This window comes from Ursus americanus, chromosome 12 (genome assembly GCF_024610735.1).
Source record: "Ursus americanus isolate L20-20 chromosome 12, mUrsAme1.1.p, whole genome shotgun sequence".
Taxonomy (NCBI): Eukaryota; Metazoa; Chordata; class Mammalia; order Carnivora; family Ursidae; genus Ursus; species Ursus americanus.
The window spans coordinates 18,060,703-18,082,131 of NC_142138.1; the positions used below are offsets into that span (position 1 = coordinate 18,060,703).

Sequence of the window (21,429 nt, forward strand, 5' to 3'; positions counted from 1 at the left end):
CAAATTTTCATTCCTGAGCATTCCGTTTACATTCTATAATTTGCTTATATATTCATCTGTTATTAGACATTTGGATTTTTTTTAGTTCAAGGCTTTTATAAATAAAAATGCTATGAACATTCATATATAGGTTTTTTTGAGTTTTCTTAGTAAGTATTTAGGAGCGGAAGTGCTGAGTCATCTGCTAAGTGTATTTTTAACTCTGTAAGAAACTACCAAACAACTTTTCAAAGCGCACGTGCCATTTTGCGTTCCTCCTAGAGATGTTGAGAATTCCAGTTGCTTCATGTCTTTGTCAACACCCAACAGATTGCTTGTCTTTCTAGTTTGGAGCCATCCTAGTGGGTATATAGTGGTACCTTATTATAGTTTGAATTTGAGTGAAGCCTTTTGATGAAGAATGTTCTTGAGGTTTTCTATAATTTTTTTTTTTTTTTTACAGAACTGTAGACAAGTATATGCTAATGGAAAATCATCTTTTGTATTTTAAATTTTTTCTTTAGGTTTCTTTAAAAGGGATTGAAAACTATCATTCAAAATGCCTGAAAATCCTGCTCCAGGTATACTAGATACATACTTCTATCAGTAGATTAATTAATGATTCAAAAATGGAATGTACGATGGGATTAACTTGTGCTCTGATTATCCTTCAAACAAGATAAACTGCAGGTCCTACAAGTTCTTGATCGCCTAAAAATGAAACTGCAGGAGAAGGGAGACACATCGCAGAATGAGAAGCTCTCTCTGTTTTATGAGACACTAAAGAGCCCTCTCTTCAATCAGATACTCACACTTCAGCAGTCCATCAAACAACTGAAAGGGCAGGTAAGTTACTCATCAGGGTTTTACATGTTGGTTTGTTCAAACCAGCAAAGAAACATAGAAGGAGATGGAGACAGAGAAGCTGTCTCTAAATACACTTAATTCAGCAAGAAGACTGTACTGGGACTTGGACCTGTAGGTAGCATTGGCGTGGAGAGTTTAAAAATGTTTATGAGGGGTGCTTGGCTGGCTCACTGTCTGTAGAGCATGCGACTGTTTATGTTGGGGTCTTGAGTTCAAGCCCCACGTTGGGTATGAAGCCTACTTAAAATGTTTATGATAAATTTTGTGTTTGGTTTTGGAATATAAGTTGTACTTATTTAAATATGTAAAGGTCAGATGCTTTCAGATTTCCCAACATTTTCTTCAAAATATAAAATAGTGTTTAGCTTAAATATATTTTCTTTATGAAGTCTTTTTTTCTAGCAAGAAGTGATCATACTCTTGTAGCATATTATTTACACCTCTCAAATATCAATTATTTATCAAATAATTATCAAGTATTAAATGTCATGGATATTCTGATCAGAAAGTTTTCGGAAGCATTATAACTGATGTTTTAATATTTACCAGTGTTTCCTGTACTACATATAGCATAGTACCTGGACTCTTGCAGTTTCTACATTCATGAGTGTTGAACTATTGGACACATAGCACCTCTTCTTAGAGTAATGTAAATTAATAGTTTTAGCTGTCCTCTTGGTTGCTGTGTTTTGGGGTCAGGGATGGCAACTGATTTTAAATCATCTATTCTAGAAGCTGGGCTTGAATAGTAGCTATCTTATGGATTACTTTTGGGCAGAATTTTAAATGTAATTGGAGATATTGTAGCAGAAATGTTAAGAGAAAATGAATAAAATCTGGGAAAACAATGTTTTTTGCTGATAAATCAAAATGGCTGCCCATAAATATTTAACAAGTGATTTTTCTTATAACTAAGGATTAAACTCTGCACATATGCCTTTTAGTGAATTTCTTTCTCTAGATCAGAATTCATACCATAATTTTAGCACTTTGCATATTGATGGGCTGCTTTCTGTATTCCCTGGTTATGGGATGAGTCCTGTAGTGCAACAGTGAATTCTGTTGGTAGCAACAGAACTGGGGAAAGGTCACTACCAATCTGTTACTCTTACTGGAGTAAGAGTGGACTTAAACAACCACTCCATCATAATAGTCTTTTATATTTATGTAGTTTGCAGTTTTTATATGCATAATCATATTTTTATCCATTCAACTGTAAAATCTGGTTTTTTTTTTTGAGTGTTTCATTGAGTTTCGATGGGTGTTGATTTTTTCTATGAGGTCCTGTTGACATTTTTTTCTTTTTTTTTTTTTATTCACTTGAGAGAGAGTGGGTGAGAGAGCGCGAGTGGGGGGGGGGCGGTCAGAGTAACAGACTCCCAGCTGAGCAGGGAGCCTGCACTGGGGCTCAATCCCAGGACCTTGGGATCAGGACCTGAGCTGAAGGCAGATGCTTAACCGACTGAGCCACCTAGACATGTCCCCCCCCAACCGCTCCCCAACCTTGTTTCTTGATGTTATGTTCATTCTACTGTGGTGGCACTTACATCAGCCAATGATACTTTAAAAATTAACTTCTATTTTCCTAGTCACCATAATTACAGAATTCTCTCCCCCCTTCTTCTTCTTCTTCTCCTTTTTTTTTTTTTTTTTTCTATGTTTAAGTGGCTCTGACTTACTTACCTCTAATCTTGGGCAAGTTACTTAACCTGTGTGTCTTAGTTTTCATGTTTGCAAAATGGAATAATAGTATCTCTTAGGGCTGTTGTAAGCAAGAGTTTGGTATAGTACTTTGCTTATTGCAATCATTCAATAAATATTGTTATTATTTTTGTTTAAATTACTTGTGGATCTTTTGTGGCTTTTTACAAAAAATGCAAAAGGGCTCAGTGTCTTACATGTTTATCTGACCGGGTGTATCTGTGTATGTGAAGTGTAATGATCTATTGTACATGCTGTTAACTTGAGGTAATGGTAGGCGGCAGGAAGCAACATATATATTTTTTAAAGATTTATTTTAGAGAGAGAGAGAGAGAGCACGTGAGCTGGGAGAGGACAGAGAAAGAGAGGAGAGGGAGAGAATCTCAAGCAGACTCCATGATCTCACAACCCTGAGATCTTGACCTAAGCTGAAACTAAGAGTCACTCAGCCACCCAGGTGCCCCAGGAAGCAACACATTTTAACCTATTAAATATTCTGTGTAGTACTAAATAAAAAGATTTGTAGCCTTACAAACACACAGATTCATGTATCTGTGTCTTTTTTTTCATGTATAAATATTTAATATGCAAATTATACATGTAATGGGCAAAATAGAATATTTAATACATAGAAATAATTTATTTTCTGTAGGTTTCTGTTGATGATTCTCTTTTGTTTTTCTTTCCAATAGCTCAGCCACATACCTTCAGATTGTTCGGCCAACTTTGATTTTTCTAGGAAAGGTCTGTTGGTGTTTACAGATGGTGCCATTACTAACGGGAATGCGCAAAGACCCTCTAACAACTTGACTGTCTCTGGGTTATTTCCTTGGACTTCTAAGTCAGGAAATGAAGACTTTAACTCAGTCATTCAACAGATGGCTCAGGTAAAGTTATATCTTGTCATGGGAGTATTTAGCTATATTTCTTCTGTTCTAGGTTAAAAAAGAAAACAATACTCTTTAAAAAGAAGAATATGCTCTTTTTGCCTTAAAATTTGCTACTATGTGTGGTTTCCTTGCATTTTTATTTTGTTAGGAGAGATTGATACTATTTTCTAACCTTTGCATTAGAAATTTATTGGCTTAAAATTATGGAAGGAAAATATCTGTGTGGTAAGGAGTTTTTAGACAATTACTCCAATTTGACACATATCTGCACTTGAAAGAGATTCTTATGATTTTGATCATAGGAAAATTGATGTCTGTCGGAAGTGATGAGATTCCTTTGCAGCTGTTTTTAATTTTTTATCAAAACAGAATTAATGGGAGTTAGAGTTAATATGATTCGGAAAATCTTGGAAAATATTTGAGAGTGTACTCCAGTTTTATCCCTGATACCTATTATAAATGAAATAGTCGGATTTTTGGATGTGTTAGTTTTGTGTTTGTTCAACTCACCTTCTAATAAGTGTGTTTAAAAAATGGAAGTTGAGTTTTAAGGTCAAAAAGAATCTGTTTAAGGCGTAATACTTAAATAATCTATACCTCATTCCTTTTTTGACTTTATAGCTCTATCCTCTTAATTTGACTAATAAATATTTTTATGTGATGCTTTTGTTATGTGATTACATTTATGAAGTACTCATGTCGTAAATGTAATTATTAACTAAAGCAATCAAATATTTGTTCATTACACATAGAATCCATTTGAATGGTGGCCTATCCATAATCTTTTGAATTAACCTCATAAAGTGGAATATTAATTCATCACAATGTAATTAAAAACAGGAACCTAACAAATGCAGCTGGTTCTAACTTAGGCTGAACACTAGCATATTTTTGATATCTATTTTGCTTTCCTCATTTAAAAATATATTTTGCATGAAGAGACATATTTTGCATTAGAGAAATTCAGTGTAAAGAGTAATTTAGAATTTACTGTGGAAAAAGTTGTTTTTCTCAGGAATTTTCATCCAGTTTGGTCTTCATCTCATAATGTGAATGAAGTGTGAAAATACCTCTCTGAATCCCTGAGGTTGCAGAACACTGCACACTTCCTCTTGTGTCCTACTGAAAATAATCAAGTGAGAGGATTTCCAGAAATAATTTGTTGCTGAAATGCTGAGTTTTTTTGGATAGAGATGACTTGGGAGAAGCTGTTTTTTGTGTTACAAAAATAGCAATTACAGTTTTTTGGAAAGGGTACAATGGTTAAATGTACTTCCTTGACTTTTTTTTTTATCCCCCTTCATTAGGGCCGGCAAATTGAATATATCGATATAGAACGGCCTTCATCCGGAGGCCTTGGATTCAGTGTGGTGGCCCTTAGGAGTCACAGTCTGGGAGAAGTTGATATCTTTGTGAAGGAAGTGCAGCCAGGGAGTATAGCAGACAGGTGAGGAGGACATTCCTTTTGCATTTTGCTCATCTTTTTATGACAGTTCTGAAAACATTATTCTGAAGAGTGTAAGAAACTAGTAATTAAAACAGCTAACCATATCTGCCTTTAGCAGATATCCTCACGTGTACTTGTGGCAGCAATCTAGTTAGTAGTGCCATTACCCTGTTCTGTAGATGAGAAAGCTGAGTTTAGAGAGGCTCAGTGCTTTACCTGTCGTCACAGAGCTATTGATGCTGGAACCGTGAGCCATGATATGACTCCAAGACAGTCTGATTGGCAAGCTGGTGCACTCTCTATTCCACCATACTCTCCCACGATTGAACATGGTATTTTAGCTACATCTGGTCAGTAAGACGGAAATACTGAAATTTGCATAAACAACTGTTTTGGTCATATCACACTGTTGATTGTTTCTCTTGTCAATGAAAAACCTCCTCAAATCTATGTGATTCCCCCCTATTGCACTGTGCTGTTGTTTTCGTATCTTAAGGGGTACGTGCAAGCCTTATATGTTGTTTTTATTTGATTTCAGTCCTTTGGTTATTTATTTAACAAGCACGCTGTTTATTACATTACTACTGCCTGTTAAAATAATACCAACAGTAGTGGTTCTATTATAAAAAAGAATTCTGAGCCAATAATAAATTTTGAATTCATGTTCTTCATTCATAGGGGATCAATTCTAGGCTCCCCACCTGAATATTCAGAAATAATGGATTTCCATGACTTTGCACTTTTTTTCTGCCATTTCATGCAGCATTTCCTCAAGTATGTTCTGAGGAACCTTAGCAATGATTAGATGTATTTGTGAAATTCTGTGCTGTTCCTGGAGATTGGGTATACATAATTCGGATAACTATATAGTTTATTGTCCATGTTGGGATAGTTTCGGGATTGAGAGGGGCTTCTGTTAATGACCCAGGTATAGAATGGGACTATTCTGGCAAACCTAGACAGTCCCAGGTGAGCCCGGCCTTAGGGTCACTTACCATTAGTTTACTTCAGGCTATGATGTCTCTTGACAAAAAGCATATTTAACTTTTACTGGCCCAACTTTTCTTCTAATGTTTTAAACTTAAGTTATTATTGGTATATAGTGCATATACCGTAAATGTCACCATTTTAAAGTGTACAATTCAGTAGTTTTTAGTGTATCTTCAATGTTGTGCAGCCTTTTTGTGGTCAGTTCTTATGTCTGGGGTACTCTGTACCAAGTCTGTAATTACACATTGAGGCGAGCATTTTCAAAAAGAGAGATTTGATATATTAGTGTGTAAAGAGCCTTGACCAAGGCTAAGCAGTCAGGTGCCTTTCCAGAGACAGCAGTGCTTACAGAGAAACTTGAGACAGAGTGGGATCTGCAAAGAGCAGAAGGTGTCAGAGGAATAAAGAGACTGTCTTGAGCAGTAGTCCTATGGAGGGAAGGAATACAGCTCCTATCCTTTGAGTGAAGCTGGTATTTACCTGGTGTGGGAGCTTAGTGCAAGAGAGTACGAGAAAGGACTGGAGAGATGTGGGGTCAGTCATGCATGACCTTCTAGGTCATGTTAAATTGTTTTCATGATCAGTTCTTCCTTTCTCCTGAGGACTTTCCACATAGAATTGTGTTTTTTTAGGAGCTTACCTAAGACCCATTGGCTGTCAAAGTAATGGGAATCCATTATTTTTGAATGTTGCAACGGAGAGACAAGAACTTATCTCCCCTTAAATGAAAAATATGAATTTAATATACACAACAGCATATGGGAGTTAAATTATAAATAATAATAGCAGTAAAACTAATTCTGTTCAACTTTAGAATACATCAAAATCATATTTTCCAAGAGATTTCTCTTCTCTACAATTTGTTTATCTGGGGTTGAGGTTATATTCCCTGAGCAGATTCTAACTGGAAGGAAATTCAGGGTTCTTGCAGTCTATTGGGTGGGGGCTGGGGGGAGGTAGACCAAAATAGATTGATTTCCAGAAAATAGAAGATTTTAATGTGAGTAAATTAAGAACTTATACTATGAGTTACATCAGGGTTGAAAAGATTCAAGAGTATCTCATTCATTTGGGATTAATTAAGAAATTTTCCTTAATGAACAAGCTGCGAATAGGAATTCAGGTGAAGAAGTCAGAGAAAGAAGGACATTGGAAATGAGAAAATGGAAATGATTTCTGGTTTTGTTCCATAGTGGTCATATTTAAAAACAAATGTTTCTTTAGGACTCAAGAAAGGTTCACAAGCAACATTCTCAATTTATAAAATATATATTTCAAAATTATGAAAGTAATACATACACATAATAGGAAATTATAAAATATATAGAAATATAATAAGCGAACTCTAGAACTTTGACTACCCTAAGACAACTAGGAAATACATTAGAATATTTTCTTTTTATAAGGAAAGGTCATGGAGCATATACAGTTTTATATCCTTATCTCAACATAATAAGCCTTTCCTAATATTAATAAAAGGATGTATAAGCAACATTTTTATTTTATTTTTTCTAAAGAGAGCACAGGAGCAAATGAGGGGTGGGGGAGGAGGGACAGAGGGAGAGGGAGAGAGGAAATCCCAAGCTGGCTCCATGCCCAGTGTGAGCCTGATGCAAGGCTTGACCCCACGACCCTGAGATAAGACTGGAGCCGAAAGAGTCAGACACTCAACTGACTGAGCTATCCTAGCTCTGTCAGCAGCATAGTTAGTATAAATGAATATTCAGTGAGTGGTAGATGAGAGATTCAGAGCACTGTGATAATGAGGTAAGTGATGGGGAGGGTCGGGGAGAGAGGGAGACTCAGCCAGATCGCAGAAGGTGGATTGATTTGGCTGAGTAGAGTCAGAAGGGCATCAGCGATGGAGGAAACCATCTACATAGGAGTGGGGAATGCCAGACATGTTTGAGTGGGAAAGAGTAGATCAGAATAGTTGGAAAAGGGGTTTATGTGGGGGAGGGAGCCAAGTTGGAAGGAGTACGTGGGGACCAAATGGCCTTTGAATACCAACCAATTTACACTGTGTCCTTGAGCCCAGAAGTTACCAAATTGTGGGGGCACCTGGCTGGCTTAGTTTGTAGAGCATGCAACTCTTGATCTTGGGCTTGTAAATTTGAGCCCCATGTTGGGTGTGGATTACTTAAAAATAAAATCTTAAAAAAAAAAAAAAGTTACCAGGGGCACCTGGGTGTCTCAGTTGGTTAAGCATTAGACTCTTGATTTCGGCTCAAGTCATGATCTCAGGGTCGTGGGACTGAGCCTTGTGTCAGGCTCCTTGCTCAGCAGGTAGTCTGCTAGAGATCTCCCTCTTCCTCTCTCTCTCCCCCCACTTTTGCTCGCTCTCTCTCTAAAATAAATAAATCCTTAAAAAAAAAAAAAAGTGACCAAATTCTGATCCATGACAAAGTTTTGCTGAGTCTGCTGTGACCTGAGAAATATAAGGACAATTTAATGGAATTTTCATAATTCTAAATTTATGAATTAGATCAATCCCTTCTCAGGGAGATTTTGTGTTTTGAAGGTTAATAATGTTCATTTGTGAAACTATGATGACACGAGTTTGTTTTCTTTCCTCTGGCGCTCTTCTTATTGGTCAGTAATCACAAATAATCATTATACATTTTCAAGTTGGGTGATACCAGCATAAAGAGAGCCTAGCAAAATAAACCTTGAGAAATTTTGGAAGTTCGGTTTTAGGCATTAGATAAGGATCTCCACTGGATGGTTGACATGGGGAATGGAAAAAGATGGGTGGAGGCAACAGAGATAAAGAGGGGTAAGAAGGAATTGAGGGGTGATGATGGAGAAATGGGAAGAGGAGGAGTGGTGTCAGGGAGATAACTCATGTGTAAACCAGAGTAAATCCTACTAAAGTGAATATGCTTCAGAGCCAGCTAAAATAAGATGCTAAGCTTGTCCAGGCTTTGATTTCTTGCTTGTAAAATGTAACTACTTTTAAAAATTTTATTTATTGTATTTTATTTTTAATTTTACTTTTTTAAATTTTAATTTAGAGAGAGAGAGTGTAAGTGGAGGGAGGAAGAGGGACAAGCAGACCCCATGCTGAGTGCGGGGCCTGACGTGGGGCCGGACGCAGGGCTCGATCTCAGGACCCTGAGACCATGACCTGAGCTGAAATCAAGAGTCAGATGCTCAGCTGACTGAGCCACCCAGGCGCCGCTGTCACTAAGTAGGAGGTGGTTGTGAGGATTAAATGAGATAATGCCTGTAAGCCATCTAGCACAGTACGTGCCTTCTAACAAGTGCTCAGTAAATATTAACTATAATAGTGGGTTTTTTTCCTGAAGGTTTCGCTAATTTTTTTTAAAAATAGTTCTTTTTTACCTTGGTTAGCAGTTGGGTGGTTGGAGATTGGGACAGAGAGAAGGGCTTAAATACAGATTTAGAAGTAACATCCGTTATTTTCAAAGAGAGTTTGGCCTAACAGTTGACAGATGTCGGAGAAGCAAAGGATGACCGAGACAGGATGACTCTGCTGGAGAGGAGGTTATCGGTGAACGTGAGGATACAGTTACCCCAGTGTGGTGTATGCTGAAGTCAGGTTGGAAGGGGTTCAGGAGTATAGGATTTGTGCAGTAATGGCAGCTCTGTTCTTATTTGCAAAACCTTGGCAGTGGGGCCCCACACATTGTTTTTGCTTGTTTTTCTAGCCAAAAATGGTTGTCTGTGTGTGTGTGTGTGTGTGTGTGTGTGTGTGTGCACATGCACACATTTAGGGATGCACCACTTAATTGGTTAATTAGCTAACAAGCGCTTTGGTGAAAAGCGCTCTGAAGAGCTCTGTCATACAATTATTTGAATAAATGCACTAAGTGAAGTCGTGCCATAAGAAATAAACTGCTTCACTTGAATGAAAGATTTTTTTTAAATGATGCTATTGTATCACTTACAATAGAATTTTCTTATTATATCAAGGGATCAAAGATTAAGGGAAAATGACCAGATATTGGCTATTAATCACACCCCACTGGATCAGAACATTTCCCATCAGCAAGCAATTGCGTTATTACAGCAAACCACTGGATCTTTGCGTCTGGTCGTGGCCAGGGAACCGGTCCACACAAAAAGCAGGACTTCTGCCAGCCTCACTGATACAACTCTGCCTGAAACAGTGAGTTACAAATTTGGAAAAAAAACTTAATTTTGAATTATGCTACTGATTTTAAGAAGTATAAAGACATTTAGAAGGTGTTATTTTCATTGTCATACTTTAGGAAAGATGATCCCATCTCTAAATACAGGATTAGCATATTAAACAAGATACTGTACAGAGGATTCTGTTTTGCTTTTTCAATGTTCTGTCTTTCTTCTTATTTAAGATTATTATTTAACGTAGCAGGCGAATTGTTGTGTTATGCGTAAGTTATTTTGTGATGGAAAAAGTCTCATGTTCCTTGGTGATATAGGCAGTTCCTTAATTAAGCTGAGACTTTTTATTAGAGATTTACTGTTGAGAATCTTAAGTAAGATTTAGTTATTTATTGCAAAAACATTATTTTTGTAAATTATATTGGGTGTTTATGACTAGATTATTGACCCTGCAAAATTATACAAGTTTTCCATTTCATATAAACATGTATACTGAGCAATTTAAAAGAATAAAAGCATATATCTCTTTTGGGAGTCTTTCAACTTGGTTTATAACGTTTTACAGATTTTGGCCTCCATCTTCAGAATGCAAGCTAATAAATCTTATTTTCTTATAACACTAAGTGCTAGCTGATTAATTTTCATTCATTGGGACAAAAGAAACAATAGACCGTCTGGGTACAGTACAAGGTCACAACACAAATTAACGTATAGACATTTTCCCTGTTGTAATCAGTGATATTTATACAGCACAATTTACATAATAAATACAGTGAACAGGGTGGGAAAATGTTTTGCATAGTGGTTAAGAACAAGGGCTCTGGAGCCAGGCTAAGGTGGGTTCAAGTCCCGTTCTTCCACTTCCTAGCTGCGTCGTATCAGGAAGGTTCCTTGGCTCCTCGACTCCTCAGTTTCTTCTGCTTTTCCTTGGAGCTAGTAACAGTGTCCATTCACAGAGATAATATGCGGGTTAAATGAGAGTGCATGTGAAGAGCTAAGCACAGTGCCTGGTGCAGAAATATACACTCTATGAATATTAGCTGTGATCATTAATTCAGGCATATTTTAGCAAATCTTGTTACATCCCACATATTGTTCCAGTCCTGAATTGATTATATATCCCAACATTCCTGGTTATTTTAGCCTTGCATAGTAACTGTCCAACTTAGTATAATAGTAAAACCAGTAAGTATACCCTATTGAGCTTGAGGTGGAGAATTTTGTTCTGCAGTTAGATTATGTGAATTTAATTCACATTTTTTTTTAAGATTTTTAAATTTATTTGGGGGGAGAGAGCAGGTGGGGAGGAGGGGCAGAGGGAGAGAGAGAGAGTCTAAGCAGAGTCCCCGCTGAGCACAGAGCCCGAGGCTTGATCTTCACTACCCTGAGATCATGACCTGAGCTGAAATCTGGAGTTGGATGCTTAACCAACTGAGCCACCCAGGCGCCCCTAATGTACATTTCTGATAGAAGCCTACTGGTTAGAGGAAAAATGCTTACATCTCTCAGTCTGATTCGTATATCATGTCTTCATTCGGGCCTACCTTTCCTTTCCTGCAGAAGAGCCTGCTTAATTAGTCTCTTTACCTTGTGTCCTCAGCATTTCATCCTTCATATTGCTGCCAGATTAATTTTCCTAAACCACTGCTTTTTTCCTGTCCTTCCATTTTTTTTCCTAAAGATTTTATTTACTTGTCAGAGAGGGCGAGCACAAGGGAGGGGAGCGGCAGGCAGAGGGAGAAGCCGACTACCTGCTGAGCAAGGAGCCTGATGCAGAACTCAATCCCAGGACCCTGGGATCATGACCTGAGCCGAAAGCAGACCCTTAACTGACTGAGCCACCCAGATATCCCTGTCCTTCCTTTTTAAAACCTTCAGTTATTCCTTTTGCTTATCCAGTTAAGTAAATCCAATCTTTTGACCAAATCTTTGACTCATTCTGTAACTTGGCTTCACTTTGCTCTTATATTTCCCTTTTCCTTGAATGTGTTTCTTTTTCTCCCCATACTGCAATTAAAATGCAACCTTTTCCTCACAGCTTTCCGTAATTCTTCATTGGATTTGACCTCTTATCTCTGCCTCCCACCCCCCCAATCTTTATAATATTTTGAGATTCAATTCAGGTAAACACATATTTATTCGTTCCTCCTGTGTGCTGGGCATCATGCTAGATATTGGGTACAGACTGAAGAATGAGGTGACATGTCTCTGTCCTCTTCAAGCTATGTATCTTATTCAGTATTCTGTCTCATATTTTAATTATTTGTGCTTTAGATTATCTTTCTACTGGATTATAAGATTCTCAAGGGCAGGGACCATCTGATCATTCCTAGCCTCTAGGAAGTTGCCCTGATTACTTGTAGGCATGTTCATTTTGTGATATGTCTTTTACTTTAATAATTATTGGAAATTATTGGAAAGCTAAGCATCTGTGTTTCACTAACATGTCTGCTTTTATTTGCCATTAATTTGTAGGTTCATTGGGGCCATATTGAAGATGTTGAGCTCATTAATGATGGCTCTGGATTAGGTTTTGGAATAGTTGGAGGAAAATCAAGTGGCGTGGTTGTGAGGACGATCGTTCCTGGAGGATTAGCGGATCGAGTAAGTTGACTTGTTTGTTCCCATTTTGGTGTCATACGGTTTAAATTGTATGGTTTGAAATGTAATTTTACAACATCGGTTACTAGGATATATGATTCCATGACTAGAATTTAAATATTGCTAAAAAAACTTTTATTCCCATAAATGTTAATATACACTCACTTGGCTTTATTTGAAACATTTCCTAAGTCAACTTTTTTTTTTTTTTTTTGGCTTGTGGTTGACAGTCTTTTTGAGTCCATCAGAGAACAATATTTTTTGTTGAAGAGTTGTTAATAGGTATTGTATTTTGAATATGTGTATTCTCTCCCAGTGTATCTTTCAAGGACTTAAATGCTAAACTCAGAAGGTACAGTGATTATAAACATTTGTCCCAATATTGTATGTGGTAGATTTCATTTGAATTACAGTTTTCTGGTATTATAAGCCAAATGACTACACTTCATTATTTAGCAGTGTTTAAACTGAAAGTGGGTCTTTTTTTTTTTTTTTTTCCAAACAAGGCTCCATACCTAACATGGGGCTTCGGTTTACAACCATGAGATCAAGAGTCACATGTTCCACTGAGTGAGCCAGCCAGATGCCCTGGAAAGTGGGCCATTTTAAAACTTACGAACTATTTCTGCTTAGTTTTACATTAAAGAAAATGTTAAACATTGCATTTAGTTTTTAGAAAATAGTTTAGAAATTTGGTTATGATGCCACTTAGTAGTGAGCCCATAGTATATGAACTGTCCATGAGAACCAGAATAATATGTAAATTTCACTAAGTGATGTTCAGTTACCTACAAATGTATCCCTTCTAATAAGCATAAGTAAAAATGGACTTGCCTTGCAAATGCAGCTTTGAGGTAAATTCCTCAGCCCCCCATTTCTGTTCAAAGGTTGTTCCATCTTTACACAAACTGTGGAGCTGCTAATATGCCTATTTTCAGCCTCCACTTGTATTTAGAGAAGCTGCTCTCAGTTTGCTTTGTGGGGCTCCCTGAGACTCTTGCAGGGGACCTATGGGATTAAGACAAGGAAATGGCATCAAATCATGCCAGTGGTCACTGCATTCTTCACTGTGTGGTTGCAACAAAGAGGAAAAATTAAAGTCAGTCTTACTTAAGAAAGTGCAGCAAAAAATTGTTATTTCTAGCAAACTTTGACATTGAAGTGCTTGTCTTTTTAATATTGTGTGACAAAATGGGACGCACCATACAGCACTTCTGCCACATCCTGAATTATGATAGTTGGTTTGAGAAAAATATTTGTGAGACAAACGAGCCACTTTTTTATTTGGAAAACATTTAAATTTTAAAATTTTTGCTCTCATTCAAAAACGTTTTTGAAATATGACATACAGTGTTTGAGTTTTAGCCGTACAACATGATTCGATGTTTGTTTATGCTGTGAAATGACCACCACAGTAGTCTGGTTGACATCCATCACCACACATAGTTGTGTTTTTTTCTTGTGATGAGAATATTTAAGATCTACTATCTTAGCAACTTTCATATATACAATACAGTATTGTTAACTGTAGTCACCACACTGTACATTATATCCCGATGACTTAGTTATTTTATAACTGGAAATTTGTCCCTCTTGACCATTTTCACACACATTTTGCCCATCTCCTACCCCCAGCCCCCCAACTTCTGGCAACCACCAGTCTGGAATAGCATTTTTATTTTTGAAAGAATAATTGACAGAAAAATTATGGTTATTCAGAGTTGGGTGCTTGGCAGACATTTCTTTGAAAATGAATGAAGCAAGCCTGTCACTTCAAGGAAAACAACTGACAGCATTTGTGGGTGATGATAAAATTTGAACTTTCAAGCAAAAATTAGAATTCTGGAAAAGTGTTTTACCACAAGCTTGACATTTTCCAATATTTAAAGACTTTTCTGATTAGATTATTGCTGATATTAATATGATTTTTAAAATATTATAATATGAAATATGTCAATATTTGGAAGATCTGCCTGAGTCTATGGACCTATATTTTCTGAAGACCAGTGTGTGATACAACAACATATAGGGAAAAGGTCCACTCAGGATTCAGGATTGATCAATAGATTTTAATGAAACAGTATTTGAAAGTTTGTTGGTGAAGTTGCAGATTCCACATTGCAACTAATCTTTCAGAAACCACAACTTGTCAAGTTTTGGTGTGTTATCAAACAAGAGTGGACTCGAACTGCTATTAAAATACTCCTCCATGTTCCAACTATGTATCTAACTGAGGCCAGATTTTCTTTATATACTGCAGCCACAACAACATATTGCAACGTACTGAATGCTAACGCAGATGTGCAAAACCAGTTGTCTTCTTTTAAGCCAGATATTAAAGATATTTCCAAAAATATTTTAAAATACCACTCTTCTCACGACTTTGTTGTAGAAAATATAGCTTTGATTTTCAAAATAAAGAGTGTATAGCGCCTGGGTGGCTCAGTCAGTTAAGCATCTGTCTTCAGCTCAGGTCATGATCCCAGCGTCCTGGGATCGAGTTCCGCTTTGGGCTCCCTGCTTTGCGGGGAGCCTGCTTCACCCTCTGCCTCCCTCCTTCTCTCTCTCTCTCTCTCTTTCTGTCTCTCATGAATAAATAAATTTTTAAAAAGTGTATGCATCAATAGATAGAAATATATATTAGTATATTAAATGTATTAAGTATTTTTAAAATTTCTTCTGTGCTATTTCTTTTTTTTTTTTTCTTAAAGATTTTATTTTTTCATTTGAGAGGGAGAGAGACAGAGCACAAGCAGGGGACGAGGCAGAGGGAGACGGAGAAGCAGACTCCCCACTGAGCAGGGAGCCTGATGTGGGGCTTGATCCCAGGACCTGGAGATCATGACCTAAGCCGAAGGCAGATGCCCAACCATCTGAACCACCCAGGCACCCCTGTGCTATTTTCTAATTCAGTAGATAACAACAGAGAGAACCAAATAAACAAAAGCTCTTTGAGATTCTCAGTAATTTTTGAGATATAATTGATATACAATAAACCAAACCACACATAGGTAAAGTATACAGTTTAATAAATTTGATACATGTTTACTGGCAAGTTAAAATGTGTAGGGCTGGTTAGCAGGGTAGAAACTCAGGCAAGAGTTGATATTGCAGTCTGGACTTTGAAATTTGTAGGGCTGGCTGGCAAGATTTCTTAGGAAACTCAGGTGGGATTTCTGTTACCATCTTAAGGAAGAATTCCTTTTTCTCAAGGAAATCTCAGTTTTTGCTCTTAAAGTCTTCAACTGATTTGATGGAGCCCCTCCCCAGCCTACTCATGTTATCAAGGGTAATGTTCTTAAAGTCAGCCAGTTGTAAATGTTAACCATATCAGCAAAATACTTTCACAGTAACATCTAGACTAGTGTTTCACCAAAAAACTGGGTACCATAGCCTAGCAAAGGTAACACATAAACTAACCATCATACAATCTGTCTCCTCAATGAGGAAAATGAACATATCCATCACCCACAAAAGTTTCCTGTGCATCTTTGTAATGCCCATTTCCCTATCCTCAATAATTAAGAGTGTGAAGTGTCTTTGAGGCCAAAACGCCTGAGACCGGTCATTTTATGGATCTTCATAACGCATCTGTGGCCGAAAAGATATTCTTAAGGGTTTTTGGAAATTTTTTGTAACCTGAAAAAGAATGAGGTATTGAGTATTTTGATATCTTTTCCCACATTCCCTCCCACCCCACCCCCCCACAACTTAGCAATTTTCATAGGCTTGTTTGCTGGAGTAGCATTTTTCAAGATGCAAAGTAGAGTAGTTACTGTGAAAAACAAAGGGTCAGATAAATTTAGAAAACACCAGGTTAAACAAAATCAAATAGACGTTTTTACTGTAAGAATTTTCTGAGCTTTTAATATCCTAATGTGCATTAAGAATTGTCACAAGGAGAATATGATGTGCAGTTTCCCAAATTAATCCCTTTGAGACACTGTTGGGAAAGGCCCAGGTCTGAATTTAAGCCTTTACTGGAAGGGATTGTCACTATTTCAGGTCATCAAGGAGGGGGTTGGGGTATGCCCATCAGTCATGATGCAGAAGCAAATGTTTATACCAGACGTTGTTATCTGCCTAATATACATTATTCTCATGTGATCCTTAAAACAGTCATAAATTTTATTTTGAAATTATAGATATGGAAACTGTTAAGAAATTGCCCAAGGCTATTCAACTAGGAAATGACAAAGTCAAGATTGAGTCTACATCTGTCTGACTCGGAAGCCTGTCTTTTATTGCTTAAATCTATTTTATCTAAAGTTCATCTAATGTTTTTCTTTTCCAGATGTATATTTGTCCAGGGTTGGTCTAAGCTTATCAGTAAATAGCCAGCTCTAGAAGCAATAGAGCTATTGACTTTTTCCTGTAGGGAGTATGGTGAGGCCTAAACATAGGAGACAGAGCCATCCCCTCTCTCTTCTCATCTCAGCTAATGGCAGATAAGATCTCTTGAACTGGCTCTGTGCATTGTTGCTAAGCCTGTACAAGTTGTTGCTCATGTGTACTGATCATAGCTTTAAAAGAATGAATGGAAATTATTGCTTTTAATTAAAATGTACTCCTGTTTTGAATATTAATGCTCACTGTTGAATATGGCAGTCTTTATGGTAAGGGAATATACATGTCTTAGGTCATTAGTTTAGATGTGATCAAGATTGATCATAAAGTGATACCTATGTTCAGCTAATGGGGTTAATCAATCTTACTTTCTTCAAAGAATATAAAATGAGGTAATAGAAAGTTAGAGAAGGAAGTCAGTATTTCTTATTTAGAAGAGTTTCATGATATAGCCCTCTATTATTTCCTTTTGTGTTTACAGATAATATGTATAGTTAAAAGATGAGTACAATTGAGGGACTGTGCCTAAGAAAACCTAACTGAGATCACTGCAGCCTAAAGGGGTGTCAGAAATGGATGTATTTGGGGTGCCTGGGTGGCTCAGTCGTTAAGCGTCTGTCTTCGGCTCAGGGCGTGATCCCGGAGTCCTGGGATCGAGCCCCACATCGGGCTCTTCCGCTGGGAGCCTGCTTCTTCCTCTCCCACTCCCCCTGCTTGTGTTCCCTCTCTTGCTGGCTGTCTCTATCTCTGTCAAATAAATAAATAAAATCTTAAAAAAAAATAAAAAGAAATGGATGCATTTGATGATTTGGTATAAGCAAGGCATTAGGCTAAAGACTTTACATATAGTATTGAGTTTAATGCTCACAAATCAATGAGTGAGGGATTTATTCCCATTTTGCTTAAGAGGGATCTGAGATTTAGGGAGAATAAATAACTGACGTTTGACTATACAGCTTGATCAGAGTACAGCCAGGATTTGAACTTGGGTGTGTCTGACTCCAAAGCCTGTACTTGTCCTTCTGCTATCTACTGCCTCTAATGTTATAAAGTAAATGAAATTGAAAAACATTGATTCGTAGGAGCTTTATAAGAAATACTTGTTGAGATTTAGTTACAATGACCAATCAATAAATGCAATTAGGGCCAATTCCATGGATAGGAAAAGTACATGATATTGTGTAAAGGGAGCTGAAAGACTTATAATCTATATTCTAAATCTATAACCTATAATATATAATATTACATCAGTCTTAAAACCTGTAAGTCTGTAAGCCCTATGTACCTGTAAGCTCAGTCTCCCAAACTCACAGTAACTGAAACATACATCTTTTGAGCATTCTATTCAGCTATGACAAAAACTTCAAAAATTTTCAACCGAAGTTTTTTTGTTGTTTTGTTTTTAATTAAAAATGCACAGTGTAAAACTTCATTTGACGGAAGTGGTCTGGAGAAATTCTAGGGTAATGAGGTGCACTGAGTGAACCCCATTTTCCCTGGAAGGTAACTCTAACGATGCAGTCTATTTAAAAGTTGCCCTGAATTACTGACTTTTTGGTATTAGGCAATTATATTATGAGTCATGTTAACTATCCAGTAATCTTTCAAACTAAGAAGGAATGTAACCAAGCAGAGATTGGAGGGTGGGTGTGTACTATGAGGAATTTTCAGTCTAGGATAAGCAAGGCCCAGCTTGAGTCTGCTGCCTAGTTGATTATTCTCAAGAAATTTTGCTTTGAGTGAGTCTGTAAACAGATCTTTTCCTTATCCTTAAAAATCAGTTGAAGAGGGCTCTGGGAATTTGAGGAGGATGGGATAGATGTTTTTAGATGTAGTATCCTTAATTCTTTGAGGGAAAGAGTGTTTAAATTATAAAGTTGCTATTTTCTGCCTATGTTATGTTGCCTTTTAATTAAAGACCAATGATAGAACTGGCCTGGAGTCAAAACTAGTAATAATTGTATTTTCTGTGTTTTAGTTTTCAAAGAAAAGGATGTGCTTTATTTTGTAGCTCAAACCTGAATTCATTTAGGTTTTCAAATATTTTATTTATTAAAATACATTTAAAAATTTTTTTATTTTTTTTTTAAGTAGCCTCCATGCCCAACGTGGAGCCTGAATTCACAATCTTTACGTCAAGAGTTACGCTCTACTCACTGAGCCAGCCAGGTGCCCCTCAATTATTTTTTTGAATTGAAATTATCCAAACTGCCTATCATGAAATTTAAAATGCAAACTAATATATTTTTTAGCCTGTACCTGCTAACTTGGATTAAAGTATTTTATCTTTTTTTTTAAAAAAAAGGTAAATAAATGATACTTTTAGCCTTTTCTCTATGATGTGGGGTACCCTATTACATTAGCTGTTTTAGGGGTGGCACAGTTGTTAAGCATCTGCCTTCAGCTCAGGGCGTGATCCCGGCGTTCTGGGATCGAGCCCCATATCAGGCTCCTCCGCTGGGAGCCTGCTTCTTCCTCTCCCACTCCCCCTGCCTGTGTTCCCTCTCTCGCTGGCTGTCTCTCTCTGTTTAATAAATAAAATCTTTAAAAAAAAAACAAAAAAACTTTAGCTCTTTTAATTTTTGTGACTTCCATACTATCTTAGGCTATATACATAATTATGTTTCTCTTTTGAAAGAACCTATGGGTTAATAAACCTTTATATTTGAATGTTTGATTAGCACACTATATCTCTAATCTTGGCCTAGCTATTTATTGGCTATCATTGATTTATGATTTCTATTAAAGAACAGAAAGAACTCTATGTCTTTTAATTTTCTTGCACAGTAGACAGGTTATGGAAGGAGAATGTTGATCAAAAAATATCAGTAAAATTCGATGTTTAGGGCTGCTGGACTTCAACAAGGTAGCTGTCATTTTGGTGTCTTTCCTATCAATCTGACTAATGATTGTGTTTGCACTTATGAATTCCTTAGAACACCTGTTTTTCTGGAACAAGAAAATGTTTGACTTTCAGTGACAGATGCAAATTATCTACATCATTTTAAATTGAATTGAGGTAAAATAGGAAAAAAAAATAGTGCCTAGGAAGTGACTAAATATGTATTTACAGTGAAGTGCCCTTCTTTGGCCAAACCAAGTTCACTTATTTGACATATTCTTTATTCTTTGGTCAGGCCAAGGATGGTTTGATTTACAGAGGCAGCTTTACTGGTGTTTTTCATCATGACCACTGACTTTCTCTTGCATAGTTACTTGCTTTATTTCAGGTTGTTACATTGATACAATATCAAGTTATCAGTGCTTAAAGTAGAAATCCGCCAATTCTTACTTCTTCTTTGCATCTGTTTTTTCTCTAGGTCTTTGCAAATGTTTCTTTTTTTTTTTTTTTAAAGATTTTATTTATTCGACAGAGAGACAGCCAGCGAGAGAGGGAACACAAGCAGGGGGAGTGGGAGAGGAAGAAGCAGGCTCATAGCAGAAGAGCCTGATGTGGGGCTCGATCCCGTAATGCCAGGATCACGCCCTGAGCCGAAGGCAGACGCTTAACCGCTGTGCCACCCAGGCGCCCCTTTGCAAATGTTTCTGACTTGAATTGCATTTCTCTTTTCCTCCTCTTCTCCTCTTCCAGTTGCTTCTAGGGCCTTCTGCAGACTTCACAACAAAGTCCATAGCTTTTTACTCAGTATTTGGATCTAATACCTTCATTCAGGTTCCTGCAAAATTGGAGAAAAGGAAGGATGGAGAGTAGACTTTTTAGTCTTTAAGGCTTTTCATTTATTTTTATTTATTTTTTCTTCTGAATTTCATCTACACCTTATAGATGGTACCTCCTGGAGCCAGGAATAGGAAGCCTAGCACCGTACAAGCCTGATAATGGTCATTGCTCTGTTCTCAGGCTGTCCTTCTCTCCCAGTTGCAAAATACCTACTTTTCATCTTCATTCGGTTTAAGTGTTTTGACAGTAATAGGCGTTTCTTGGAGAATAGGAAAACAGTAAAGTTATTGTCTACTACTGTCACTCTGGAGGTATCAAAGTGTAAGACAAAGGACTAAATGAGAACTGGTCTTCAGTTCAACTGGGTTGAACTTTGGTTCTCTTACTAGCTTTGTGACCTTGATTAAGTCAGTCAGCCTTTCTGAATCTCATTTGCTCATTTAAGGTTGTCCCTCTTTGAATGACATGATATATGAAAAGTGATTTTCGACCTGTAAAGTGCTAGGCAGGTATAATTTTTTTTGTAACCAGCTATGTTTACACCTTGGAATCTTTAATATAGTAAAGATAAATAAAGAGAATTCAAAATTTTGATGCAACAAAATGCAGATGGATCTGCTGTTTCAAGAATTTGACAAATGGAGGTAGAATGGAAATGTTAAACATTTTGAACTGATGTGCTTTTTGATAAATTGTGTTTTAAACTTTTCTGGGTATGAAATATACACATTTAAAAGTATATATAAAAAAGTGTGTATAATGGCTGTGCACATTTTAAATAATGACAGTAATCACCAATGTATGTATCACTTAGTTTA

General features: G+C 36.9%; 1 protein-coding gene across 6 annotated transcripts in view; it reads left to right on the forward strand.

Moving 5' to 3' along the window:
- PATJ (PATJ crumbs cell polarity complex component) overlaps positions 1-21,429 on the forward strand; it is a 345,082-nt gene that overhangs the window by 11,429 nt on the left and 312,224 nt on the right. For all 6 annotated transcript variants that reach the window (XM_087865951.1, XM_045802203.2, XM_045802205.2 and 3 more), the window contains exons 2-7: positions 504-560; positions 659-825; positions 3,240-3,434; positions 4,745-4,884; positions 9,811-10,006; positions 12,460-12,588. In XM_087865951.1, coding sequence (XP_087722077.1) covers positions 539-560; positions 659-825; positions 3,240-3,434; positions 4,745-4,884; positions 9,811-10,006; positions 12,460-12,588 — 849 coding nt within the window. In that variant the 5' untranslated portion in view covers positions 504-538. The remainder of the gene's footprint in view (positions 1-503; positions 561-658; positions 826-3,239; positions 3,435-4,744; positions 4,885-9,810; positions 10,007-12,459; positions 12,589-21,429) is intronic.